Source organism: Nematolebias whitei, chromosome 12, assembly GCF_014905685.2.
Source record: "Nematolebias whitei isolate Nwh7 chromosome 12, NemWhi1, whole genome shotgun sequence".
Classification (NCBI taxonomy): domain Eukaryota; kingdom Metazoa; phylum Chordata; class Actinopteri; order Cyprinodontiformes; family Rivulidae; genus Nematolebias; species Nematolebias whitei.
This window is the reverse complement of record NC_056509.1, coordinates 38,508,068-38,522,264: the sequence shown is the minus strand read 5'-3', so window position 1 is coordinate 38,522,264 and position 14,197 is coordinate 38,508,068. Positions and strand designations below refer to the sequence as shown.

At 39.8% G+C, this 14,197-nt stretch overlaps 1 protein-coding gene across 2 annotated transcripts in view; it reads right to left on the bottom strand.

Moving 5' to 3' along the window:
* ezrb (ezrin b) overlaps positions 1 to 13,930 on the bottom strand; it is a 36,087-nt gene extending 22,157 nt beyond the window's left edge. The window contains exons 1-3 of one of the 2 annotated variants that reach the window (XM_037685900.1): positions 13,876 to 13,930; positions 13,651 to 13,781; positions 4,089 to 4,172 (exon numbers count right to left, since the gene is read on the bottom strand). In XM_037685900.1, coding sequence (XP_037541828.1) covers positions 4,089 to 4,172; positions 13,651 to 13,662 — 96 coding nt within the window. In that variant the 5' untranslated portion in view covers positions 13,663 to 13,781; positions 13,876 to 13,930. The other variant, XM_037685899.1, reaches the window with a different exon arrangement.
* Between the last annotated feature and the right edge of the window lie 267 nt (positions 13,931 to 14,197).

Sequence of the window (14,197 nt, the reverse complement as noted above, 5' to 3'; positions counted from 1 at the left end):
TTCCTGGGTGAAGTTTGAGTCAACATGCTGACACACCAGCATAGCTTGTTCCCAATAATAAAAGCTCCAGGAAAAGTTAAAACTAAAAACAAACTGCCTCTCCTGGTGGTCTGTGCAAACTATAGCACAGCCAGAGCTGTGGGAGTAAAGCTGAAGAGGTTTTATTCATGCAACATCTAATGGATTGTATTTAGTGTAACAAGCAGCAGAAGAGGGCTGAAATCAGAGAGCAACGTCTCACCAGCAACGAAACTCACGAAGCCTCAGAAGACAAGTAGCCCTTTCATGGTGGCTTTTGCTTTACGGCCGATGAAGTCAGAGTCAGAGTGGGCTAACCCACACAGGTTGTTTCATAACCTACAGAAAAGAAGCTTGTCCTTGCTTAACAACCTAAAAAAATACACCTGAAGAAATGGTAAACTTGCTTAACGAATAGTCCAGTAGACGAGGATTAAACCTAAATAAAGGGATGCTGGTTAAATAAACTGCACAGGAGGTTGTTTTTGGAGACCGCTTTTAAGCTTGTTTATCCAATAAAGGCTCAAAAGTTCCAACTATACAACTCGTTAGTTCTTAGTGAGATCAGCCCAAAAAACAACAATGTCCAAAACTAAAGGAGGTTACTAGAAAGTCTTCATTTACTTTATTTTTAAAGGTTTTTAATGCCGTTTAATCCTACTAAAGACAATTAGCCTCCTAGCTGCTCAAGTTAGCATGTTTCAGCATTTTGAGTGAACGGTCACCCCCAAAAAAAAAAAAAAAAAAAAAAAAAAGTGATTTATAGCTCAAATATTAGTTAATAGGTTTGTTAATAGGTTCTTCTAAGTTTGAGTGACTGTTTTACTGCCAACTTCTAGTAACGGACTTGTTTTTAAATCTGTTTTAGTTGCTTGCAGAATTTCTTTGTGAACTTCCAGATTAAATAATCCATACATTCAGCACATAACGACCATATCCCCGAGTTTGGAAGTGGCTGCCTGCAGAAGTCTGCTCATTCTGGTAATGATTAAAGAAAAACTGTAAAACATTTGTGGTCGGGCCAAAGGAACTAAACCTTCACAGATTCTGAGGCCGCGTAGACTCATTTCGTCTACAAGTGAAAGCTGCAGCAACAAAAGGCGCAGGTGGCGTAAAAGAATGCGTCTTACAGACGGAGAGGAATGTTGCCAGGCTGAAGCAGCATTACTCGCTGCATCCTCTGAGCTAAATAACCAAAACTCCTCAGGTGACTGAGGGACAGGGTGGGGTCCAGCTAGTCAGGCTCCAAACAGGATGACACAAAGATGAAGGAGTGCTTTTTAAGGTGGGGAACAGTAGTTGAGACAACTCCTAAAGGAAAAAGATTGTCAGTGTTGGAGCTTATGTTCATTGTGAAGCATTTCCTGGTTTGATATTTTAAAAAACGGCTAAAAATATACATAACCCTGTGTGCTTGGAATACTTTTGCATTTTCAGCACCTGTCAGCAAGATTATGCAGACTAGGATTAAAACGTTGCTTGGTCTCTAGCTCTTGGGGGCCGAGATGGGGTTAGAGGTAGGGTAGCAGACTAGGGACGAGAAAGTCGCAGGTCCAACTCCCTGCTATGCCCACATGTTGTGGTGTCCTTGAGCAAGACACCCAATCCCTAAGTGCTCCCCGGGCGCTTGCATAGCTGCTCACAGCTCCACCTGGGTGTATCTCACGTCACGTGGGATGGGTTAAATGCAGGGCACTAATTTCATCATTGTATGGGAACATACAATGACAACACATAGCACTTTAATGTTAAACAGCTAAAGTAAAGTAAACATTTTGTTTTTTTTATCAGTTCAAGCCAAATCAGCAAAGGAAAAATTGGCACCACACAAGCTCTTCCCAACAAGAACCAAGATCAAACAAAATCCAGCCTAAATTTCTGAGATAAAGCTGATAACTGCCACTCGTTACATAGTAAAATAAGTATTGTGACAGTCATGTGGAAGTGAAACTGCAGGAGGGTGTGTAGGGGAGGAGCTTTCCTTTAAGAGCTGCGTGATCAGTGCTGACCACACCAGACCTCACTCGCCCTAAAAATGAGCTCACTGCTTCTGCTCAGCGTTTCCACAGAACCTGTCGAACACAGACTGTACATCTACAACGTACCGCTGCTAAAACAAACGCTTAATACCAAATTAATCCACAGGCAGACTTCAGGAACACAACCGTCAGCCAAGTGGCTCAGCAGTTACTGTGAACAGACCAAGTGTGAAGGCTGTTTCTTCTGCGGCTAATAGCATTAAAAGTCCAAAAATAGAGCAGTGAACTGCGTCTGACACCAACAGGGTGAGATTATCAGTGGAAAATCCCACTCACAGATATTTTAACAAGTAGGTCGGACAATTCACCAGCGTTCAAAGATGTCAGGATATATTCTACTTTTGAACAATACATCTCATGAGCTGAGATGAACGATGAATCAAGAGTCACAGTTGCTGCACTTGCCACTGAAAAACGAGTTATACAGGAAATGGCTAAAACAATGCCTTTCCTTCAGTGCTGACCTGGAGCCAGAGAAAAGCTCACATCAATGACGCGTCCTCCACGTTTGGATCTCGGTGACCCAGCCCAACAGCGAGGAAAATACCTATTATCCTCTAGTAGGCAAGTGATCGATAACATTAAGAACAAGCTACTTTAAATAACTCATTTCCACTGCAGGCTCAAAGTCTTGGGTGATTAGTTGTTGAAAAGTAACTGTATTCATTACTCAAACATGTCAGTTTACTTTGTGAATCACTAAACATGAGGAAAGGATGACGAATAATCAGTTGAAAAATACCTATAACTAACAACAGACAGCTCAACCCATAAGGAGGAAAATATGTTCTTGACAGAGTTCATACCGTTCATTCTCCACTGACACTGTAACTACACAGGTTTCATTCACAGTTTTAAACAAGACTAGAGACGGAAACATCGACGTTGTGTGCAAAAAATTCAATATGTTCAATTCTGTTGGTGTGTCTGTTCCACTCCTTCATCTCTGAATATGACAAGAAAGACAAACGCCTCTAAAACTAAAGTTTCTTGTGATCTTTTCTGTAGATGAAAACTTTGGATTTGACTGTTGGAATGTGGTTTGGAGGGCTGATAATGAGACCAGTCACTTCTGACAGAGATACCAACCTGAGCTGCAGCACGGTGCACATTCTTTGTCAGAATATAGTACAAAAGAAAATTTACAAGTTCTTTAACTAAAAATAATAATAAAATCCTGATCTCAAAAAGCATTTAGCTGATAAATGTATGATGAAAAACTTAATAATTAGCTGTTTTGAATGTCGAATCCTGATGAAACAGTTTGAAACCACCCGATACTTCTTCAATTTTTGCTTCAAAAGAAACCAAAACTTTTGTTGTTCTCTTTCCAAGTGTTTTCCATCACTTCTCCAGGTTTCTGGAGGTTATTTCCTTTAGATTTTATTATTTTCTGTCCAGTACCTGATACCTGACAGTATATGGTGTAGTGTGTGCTTAGGAAAAAAAATAGGAAAGTCGCATAAGATCCAATTTAAAATATATATATATTGGCTAATTAGTTACATGTAGCCAAAACACTGGAGTCTTTTGGGGCTTGAATGATTTGCAAATTATAGTGCATGAGTATTTACAATATAGTTAGATACTAGACTGAAAATGACTGAAGAAAAAATAGGTCAAAAAGCAGCTTAAGCCTCCCCTAAACATAAAAACTAGAGGGATGATTTGAGACTTTGTGCATTCATGGAAATAAACACTGACCAACAAGATTTAATCCACAGAAATAAAAAGGTTGGAACAGAAATAGTTAAGGTAGACTGAAGGCGGGATGATTATTGGTCTTGGTGGACGTCTTGCAACAAGTACAGCAGATACAGTTCTCTCCACTTTTGACGAACTTATAATTGAATTAATTTCATCTTTTGTTTTGTCTTTCAATTATATATTTATTTTTATTAATGAGTAACAGTGTAAAATGATGCCTTCATTGTGGTACTGATAAATTTTGCCTAAAACTGATCAGGGGATGTTGGTGTTTGTTTTGTTCTTTAGTTAAGTGCTGAAGGCTTGTCCCAATATGCACATTACCTGGTCAAAGAGCTGCTTGCCGATGGTGTTGGGCTGGACGGCAAACTCCAGCTCAGCATCCACGGTGGTGACCCGAACACTGACCTGTGGAAAAACAGGAGTTCAGTAGGTGTCGCAATTAAACAGAGCGGGTCTCGTAGCATGACCATCTACAGAGCAGTGGTTGGAGGTGTGTGCTTGTTTCCACTTGTTACGGGGGTGGGGGGCTGTATTTGCAGAGTAGCTGCTTTCTTTGAGACAGACTGACCTATTGAACTGAACTCTGCAGCTAAATCTGTGCTCTACTGAAAAAAGGTTGCCATGCTCCAGCTGAAAATAAAAAAGGACCATTTCACCGCGTGCCAAACAGATTCATCAAACAAGGACAACACGAGTGGATCATTCAGAGTTGGTTAAACTCTAGTTGCATTTACAGAAATAAGGCAGACCTCGGGTTAATGACGGAGCACAGTGACCTGCTCGTTCATAACTAGGACGTCCATAGTTATCTTCGCATATTGCTCCACCCCAACAAAAAATACTCAAAAGACAAAATAAATGCAAACAGAAATGGCTGGCGTGCCACGCAGAATAAAGAAAAACTGACGTACACTGTGTGTCATGAAGAGGAGAAACTATATTCAGCGTTGTCTGTTTTTTTTTTTTCCGTAATCAGAAAATGACATCAGACTTTAAACAAAGGCCATGAACCTACGGCTATACTTAAATATTTACAATGGCTGCTTTGAGGTAATGTACTTACTGAATGGCTTTTTTGTGGGTATAATGTCAAATGTCTCTGGTATTTGCGGTTCTATAAAAAGGACTCGGATGAAGTATTAACACAGACTGAAAATGATACAAAGAGGTTTGTGGACAGAGAGTTAGAAGAGAAAGCCTCCAGTGACATCTTTCATCTCCAGTCCATTGTGAGACGAGCCTCGGCGACACAAATTCACCGCCACCTATGGGACCAGGGAACCCTCGGTCTGGGGACTCGGTGCATCTCTGGTTCCCATGGATCAACAAAAGCTGAGCGACTAACGGTTGGTAGGAAATCCTGCAGAAACAGCAAATCTAATCACAGCACTGGATGGAAAGCACTCTTATTTTAGTTTCCATTGTTATAATTATAAGTTATGCGGCACAGTTCAGGAAGTTATAGGAACTCTGGAGTCTAGACAGTGGCTATTTAGGATGCCCCATCTCCTCAATTATTTGTTCTGCTCTTCTAAAAGCTTCCAGACGCTCTGGCAAACTTTTTAAACAGCAATCTAAATCAAAGCACTCAGAGCAACCAAACCTTTTTCCTTTTAGTTCAGTGCTGTTTTAACACGTGTGCACAATTTGAAATTTAAGAGTCAGATAGCCAATTAAGCATTCACCTTCAAGTCAAACCTAAAAAGCAGTAGAAGGAGGGTGGAAGGGGGGGCTGTGTTTACTCCACACGGCAAAACAAAGATTCCCTTTCAGCTGCAGTACCCTATACGAGTTCCCCCACTGTGACAGAGAAGGCATATTATAAAGGCCGACCACTAGAACAGCGCCATAACTCATGCAACCCTCTCTTCTTTATTTTAATCTCTCTTGATTAAATGTTTGTTTCCAAGCTTTAACTTTTTAGGACGCTTCTCTCAACGTCATGGTCTATATTTACAGCAGTTACAGATGAAGGACCTAGAAAAACACACCCTAACCAACAGAGAGTGGAACATGTGAATAAGTGGCTCGGCCCATTCAACAGAAACCACTAAGAGTGACATCTGATCTGAAACCAAGCTCTCCAACAGAAACACACAATAAACCCAGGCTGTTCACAGAGGTGAAGAAAACACGACATTTCCTAAAAATAATCTGGGAAAAGACCCAAACTTCCACAATGGACAAGTTTAGTCAGAAGATGGTATTGGAGAAGTTATTAGTCATTACAGTAATAATTGTATCAGTCCTTTTAGCTCCTGAAGCAAACAAGCAGACAGCCAAACCAACAGACAGCATGTGCAAAACTGGTAACCAAGAAACAAAAAAACACATCAGCATGTCAGTGTTCCCAAACCTTTTAGCTTCTGGCCCACAAAACAGAAGCAAAGACTTATGACCTCATCTTTAGCTGGTTGAAGTGTACAAACAGTGCTTATAGTCAATAAAATGGGACTATAATGACAACACAAATAATAAGTCAGCCACCTATTATTATCCACCTGACAAGGGTTTCTTAACTTTATATCTTACTCTCCTGTCAACTTTAACGTGGCCGAACCGCAATGTGTACCCCCACAAATGTATCAAAACGACCAGCTCAGGACCGTGATGGGTGCCATTACTTTTGCTGGCGTTTCAAGTTACTATGGCAACGTAATTTGCAAATAAAGACGCCATTTTTATTAGTAATTTTTCAGACTGGTTGCAAATCAAATATCCAAGATGGCCACCTGAGCTAAAAAGGAAAAATATACTGTAAAATTAGCCTTTTTTAGAGCTATTAAGCTGAAATTTGGTGTGGTAGTAGATGAGGTAAATGTCCAATAAATATTTTTTTTTAATTTCAAGATGGCCACCAAAGCTCTATTTAAATGGCTTTAACTCAGCCAATTTTGCACAAAGAGCTGAAATTTGGTGTAGTTATAGCTGAGAACCTTCCCCATCACATACTGAATCCAAATCAAAAATGGCCACCATAACTTAAAAGAAAAAAAAAATTAACTCATTGATAATTTGCTATTTTGAGCTGAAATTTGGCATAGTGGTAGCTGAGAGCAAACCCAAATAGTATCTTCAAATTGAAATTTTAAAATGGCCACGACGTGGCAGTCCCCTTCAAAGTTTCTCCAGGAACTTTCTAGTTTACGACTACTGTTTTCATAAAACATCCTCTTATTTGAAAATCTTAAATATAATTTTTTAAGAAATCATTTCAAGCTCACAATTTGGGGTTACACGACTTTAGGAACAACTGCGCTGTGCAATACAGAAAAACGCGAATGGATCAAAAATGTACAACACAAACTACACAGACACAACCAACTTCTATTTTCCATTCATCTTTTTACTCGTTTAAAAATTGATTAAAATTTGCCAGTAAATTTAGATTAACTACTGAAAACCTTTAGAAACATGTTTAAAGGCCAAACTCAAACTTTGGTTGCACTAAAAAAAATGCATTTACTATTTGTTTAGCTGTATTGTTCATTTTAGATGTGCAGTATTTTTTGTATAAAGTTTTTGATATTTCAATCTCTAATATGAAAAACTGCCTTTTGAGCTATCCAACAGTTTTGAATTAAACCGTTTTAAATTGAATTCATCATTATTTAAAATCAGAACATTTAAATAAACTCTTAATTTTGTGGGGCTATTGCATTTCCATTTGATGTGAATTGTACATGTTTTGTGTTGTGGCAGTTGTTCCGGCAACATATACATGTAAAGTACATGAGAATCCCAGCCGTGGTGTACAAGTGAATAATAAATCCACTTTATTTTTGTTTTTACCAAAACACCTTCCACAGAAGCAGTACATTTTCGCACAATTGACAATCAGCGTAGTGTTTTATCTTGGTTATAAAAACATACAAGCTGCTTTGGATCCATGCTGGGTTTCACTTTTGGAATCTGTTTTCAGTGGGATAAAAAAAGTGGTTTTGTATTTTTTTATGTTGATTTCTTTTTATATATAAAGTTGGAATTTTGAAGCTCAGATCATTTTTTAATACAATAAGCACTTATTTCAAATTTGATTCAAACAATGAATTTTCTAAAATACATTTCCATTTACAAAAAAACTTATTTTAGATGCATCCGTCTTTGGAAACCTGATTATAGACCTTTTTCTGCCATTTTACCAGAAATGTGTTTATTTTAATGGTTACATTTTCCATTTTATAATACCTTAAACGTTATCTGTGGTAGACGTGTCTGAACTCAACACAGACAAGCTTATGCTAAAAAAGGTCTGGCATCCTGTAGCTGAAATAAACAATGGTCAACAAACTCTGGATGGCATGTGCCTTGAAAAATTGCACATGTTCAAATGTTCAGCATCATACGAGTCTCCACAGCAGTGCACGTTGATAATAATTGTTATACCTTGCACATCATCACAAATACCGGCTTTTGAGCCGTGTGTTTCTACAAACCGGATACCAAAAAAGTTGGGACACTAAACAAATTGTGAATAAAAACTGAATGCAATGATGTGGAGGTGCCAACATCTAATATTTGATTCAGAATAGAACACAAATCACAGATCAAAAGTTTAAACTGAGAGAATGTATTGTTTTAAGGGAAAAATCTGTTGTTTCCAAATTTCATGGCGTCAACAAATCCCAAAAAAGTTGGGACAAGTCCATTTTTACCACGGTGGGGCATTTACAACACTCAACAGACGTCTGGGGACAGAGGAGACCAGTTTCTCAAGTTTAGAAATAGGAATGCTCTCCCATTCATGTCTAATACAGGCCTCTAACTGTTCAATCGTCTTGGGCCTTCTTTGTCACACCTTCCTCTTTATGATGCGCCAAATGTTCTCTATAGGTGAAAGATCTGGACTGCAGGCTGGCCATTTCAGTACCTGGATCCTTCTCCTACGTAGCCATGATGTTGTGATTGCTGCAGAATGTGGTCTGGCATTATCGTGTTGAAAAATGAAGGGTCTTCCCTGAAAGAGATGACGTCTAGATGGGAGCATATGTTGTTCTAGAACCTGAACATAGTTCTCTGCATTAATGGTGCCTTTCCAGACATGCAAGCTGCCCATGCCACAAGCGCTCATGCAACCCCATACCATCAGTGATGCAGGCTTCTGAACGGAGCGTTGATAACAACTTGGGCTATCCTTGTCCTCTCTGGTCTGGATGACATGGCGTCCCAGTGTTCCATAAAGAACTTCAAATTGTGACTCATCTGACCACAGAACAGTCTTCCATTTTGCCACACTCCATTTTAAATGACCCCTGGCCCAGTGCAAACATCTGAGCTTGTGGAGCTTGCTTAGAAATGGCTTCCTCTTTGCACTGTAGAGTTTCAGCTGGCAACAGCGGATGGCACGGTGGATTGTGTTCACTGACAATGCTTTCTGGAAGTATTCCTGAGCCCATTCTGTTATTTCCTTGAACGTGGCATTCCTGTTTGAGGTGCAGTGACGTTTAAGGGCCCGGAGATCACGAGCATCCAGTAGAGTTTAACGGCCTTGATCCTTACGCACAACGATTGTTCCAGATTCTCTGAATCTTTTGATGATGTTATGCACGGTTGATGATGATAAGTTAAAAGTCTTTGCTATTTTACGCTGTGTAACACCATTCTGGTATTGCTGCACTATCTTTCTGCGCAACAATGGTGGAATTGGTGATCCTCTTACCATCTTGGCTTCTGAGAGACACTGACACTCTGAGAAGCTCTTTTTATACCCAATCATGTTGTCAATTGACCTAATTAGTGTTAATTGGTCTTCCAGCTGTTCGTTATATGCTCAATTCCTTTTTCCAGCCACTTATTGCTGCTTGTCCCAACTTTTTTGGGATTTGTTGACACTGAAATTTTGAATCAACATATTTTTCCTTTAAAATGTTACATTTACTCAGATTAAACTTTTGATCTGTCATCTATGTTATATTACAAATAAAATATTGACATTTGCCATCTCCACATCATTGCATTCAGTTTTTATTCACAATTTGTTTAGTGTCCCAACTTTTTTGGAATCTGGTTTGTAACAAAAATCAAAGTGCCTTCTTTCTTTAGGCTAAAGGAAACGTTGCACATTTCTGTTCGACGACCAGAAGAGTGAACACTTATTTTAGGAACTGTCCACTCTCCTCCCTGTCTACATCAGGAGTGTCCAGTCCTGGAGGCTCGCTACCCTGCATCTTTGAAGTTTATCTCCTCCAACACATTTGATTTGAATCAGTGGGTGATTAACAGGCTTCTGCAGAACATGGAGAGAATTCATTCACTAAATCAGGTGTTGGAGCAGGGAAACAAGTAAAACGTGCAGGACAGCAGATTGGACAATCTTGGTCAAAATCTTTTAATATATTGTAATTGTAAAGTTGAAATCAGGAATTCATTTTCAATTTAGTAACCAATTTGTAGTTTAATTTCTAAAATAAAATGTTTTAAGACACTCCCAGTAGGTGGATTTTCACTGCCACCCCTCAGCATGTTGCAACTTTAACAGTCTGCTTCGGTCAGAACTTTATCTAAAATGTTTCCTGCTTAATTTCCTCCCATACTGTACCAGTTCCACTTAAATATAATTTTTTGGAATTATTAGTTCATCAACTCTTTCCTATTCACATTCTACCCATTCTCCTAATGTTTTAGGAACAAGAGCTGCAACACATTCCAAATAAAGTAATGTTTAGTCAATTAATCAATCAAGCCCTTCCTCAACGTGCCATTTCCCAGCCTCAGTTGATCATGTACCAACTAACTGCCCCTCCTTGTTCAGGACAATCTTGAACTGAATCACTGCCCCTCATGTTGAAGAGCTGCTTCGGGTCAAGTTAAAGAAACAAAGCTGTCATCACTTCTGTAGTTTGAATGAATAAGCCAAGCTGCATTTATTTAGCAAAGACCGTTCAATATTTAACCCTCTGCATAGTTTGCGTGCTTTACAAGAATCTAACAATGGGCGTTACCATGGGGATTAAACTGTAACGGCCAGACAGTGATAAGGAAAGGAAAACGGGCCTGCAAGAATGGCACAAGACTGCTTTCATAGTGAAGGATTATTCCTGGAGCGTTTCCACATTAAACAAATTTAAAAGAAGGAACAAATACCAGTGGTGTGCCTCATGGCTCTGAGCACGGGAGAACAGGATTCTGGGAGAGCCAAGGAGCACTCCTGTTTACTTTTAACAATGCGTCATTGAAAGAAGTGCAACATGAGTCACAACGATATCAATACAGCAGCTTTACGTACACACTGCTCCTCTAATCTGCTGCGAGCTCCTTCCCACCGAGTGCCTTAGCCCTGTAATAAAAAAACAGCTGCAACTACAGAATCAAACCGTTTTCATTTGTTGTGCTACAACAGTCAAACGCAACGTTTTAAAGAGTTACTGGGGTTGGCCATTTTTTAAGACTTCTGGGGCCATTTGTGCACCGTGGCTGATAAGAGTTGACATTCAAGGAAAAAACAAAAGAAGAGATTTAAACGCAGGAAGCTACGACACATCCCTCACTCTGTATGTTTAGTAAAACCTTATCCGAGGATCTCCACAAACATTTGGTTTTTTGCTTGAACTAGAAGATAAAAATCTGATGTGAGGATTTCTATTCTTAGTCTCTTTGGAAATCAAACGGATGTTTGATAAACTGCTGACTCAAAGACAAGTCTGTGACAGAGCTTTGATTATTCTGTTCAAACGAGATAACTTCATCGGTTTAGAAAGCGCAACGCGTTATGCACTGAACGTTTGAAATATTACGTCTTATAACTCTGGGCTGTATTAAACTAGATTATTTAACAAGTCAACAAGCGGGAAACTATTTTAAAGCCGCTTTTGGACCTTTTCCATGGGCTTCCCTCGGCTTGGCTTCAGAGCCGTTCCATCAGACGGTCCCATGCTATTCCAGCTCAGTTCTTAGGACCAACTGGGCCGAGTTCCAAGCGAGCGAGTCCAGCTGAAGCTATGACGTCAGCAGACTGCAGGCTATTGACTGACAAGAGCGATGTCATTCATGAGCGCCCTTAACCATTTTTTTAAACCTTGCAACAACAGCATTTGTTATTTACTTGTAAAAGTATATGTGTGTAAAAATCTATCCAAAAAATGGCAACACATAAACCAACACCGTGGTACTATGAGGAGGTGCAGTAGTTTCCACGCTTGTTAGCTGTAACTTCATATCACTTATTTGCCCGTTGCTGTGCTACATTTGTCTGGACAACAAAAATTTCTAAACAGTTTTAGGCTCAGCACTTGGTGGATTAATATTTTTTAAAAAAAAGGTATGGCGCTCTCTGATCAGAATCAAACAGAAAGTTTAGACTTGGCGTCTTCTTACTGATGGTAAATGGACTGTACTTGTTTAGCGCCTTTCTATCTAATCAAGATACTCAAAGTGCTTTACAACACAATCTGTGCCCTGGTTTACCCATTTATACATCACTCTACTACGTCTCTCTAATCTGAATCTGTAGACTAATCAGTGCTTTAGATCACATTCATACACCGATGGGATGGTTCGGCGTCTTGCCCAGGGACACTTCAATATGTGACTGTAGGTGGAATCGAACCCCCAACTGCCAAATTTTTTTTTTTTTTTCATTTAGCCTTTATTTATCCAGGTTAGTCTCATTGAGCCACGAGAACTCATTTTCAAGAGAGACCTGTTTAGGGAGCAGATGGGGGGTTAAGGGCCTTGCTCATGGGCCCAGAGTGGGGCGAATGAGGGTGGGGGCAAGTGTGGGTGTTTCACCTACCCCACCCACAATTTTGATGTTGTCGGGGCCGGGGCGTGAACCGGCGATCTTCGGATCACAAGCCCACCTCTCTAACCTCTGCGCCACCACTCCCCAAATGGCGCCAAATGGCGAATGTCTCACTGTGCGCCCCAAAGAACGAGGACGCCGTGTGGTCACAAAGACGCACTTTTAAAGCCACCCCAATCCTGCTCCTCTGTCCACGAACAACTTAATGATGGCAGCTGGTTTTCTTCTTACAGATCTGTTCCTTTATTTGAGCTAAGTTATGGTCATCCTTGAACTTTCTATTTCAATTTGTTTCTTTAGACGAGTTCAGCTGTGTTGGGGGAAGAAAAAAAAAAACAACAGACTTAATATCTCCATCACTTTTTCCTGCGTACATAAAGTGCACATGTGCCTAACCAGAAATTTCCAAGCACGGAGCAGAGATGAGTACGACTGAACACTATGCACCCGCTGGGGTGGGGCGAAGTGAGTCAGGTATGGTAATGGAAGGTGCAAACAAACCTGTTCCAAAATATAGAGCAACATAAAACCACGTCTGTAAACACCAAGGTGTCAAGAGGACGCACAGGTTTCAGGCCTGAAAATTCAACAGGTGACATCACATTACATTGATCTGTGATGGTGTACATCGGCTGAGGTAAAGATTAAACAACTAATCAATATCTGGACCCACCCAAACAAACCACATCACCACAAATCTGCTTCTCTTTGTGCTCAACTAAATAAAAGCAAAGTGACCTCACTAGGACACACCAAGGATACAAGGTGTGCATGTGATCACAGCAATCCCTTTAAACACACACACACACTCTTTTACATTTAAAGCATAAAAATACAAATCAGAGTCCAGTGAGATAATTCTGTTCCTGGTTTGGTTTGATCCTCTACATTTTTGCATTTTGCTTCATTTATTGTGAATATTTTATCAGATACAATGTGTGGTAGAATTTTTTTTAATTTTTTTTTTATAGTATGTCACCAATTAGTATTGCCTAAAGAAACACACAAATATGACCTCTAAACTTAAAATAAATTTAACAAAACTTCCAACTTTAAACGTTGTCTGTAATGTTGGGCAGCTTGTCTTAATATGTAGCGGCGATTCAAAGAGTTGTAAAATGTCAATAAACCAAAGTCACTTACCGCTTTCGGCATTTTTGTTTTTTTATTCTATATATTTTTTTTTATCCTGGATGCTGTTGGATGAAACGATGTTTTAAGAAGAAAAAAAAAAAATCTGTGCTCGGTGTAGCTGTGGTTCTCACGGCGCCTTCCTGAAATGAGAGAAAAGAAGAGAAACTTGTTTCAGCCTCTTCTGCGTTACTTAAAGCCTGCTGAGGCAGCGACACTCCTGCACGCGACACTCACCGGGATGAATCACCGCCGTTAGCCGCAAGCTAACCGCAGCTAGCGAGCTCTGAACAGGAAGTAGTGTTCTGCCTTCAGAATAAGAGTTTCAACAGCTAAAGCTTCAAAACTCGTTGAAGTTTAAACCAAAAATGTGTGGGGTTTTTTCATTCAACCTTTATTTAAACAGATAAATCACATTGAGCCTCGAAGACTCATTTACAAGCGAGACCTGTTTGGACAGACAAAAAACAGTGGTTAACTGGACACATGTAGGAGTTGGAGGCGAACAAAAATTCCTATCAGACTTTTTTTTCTTGCCTGAGGAAAAAAAAAGTCTGAT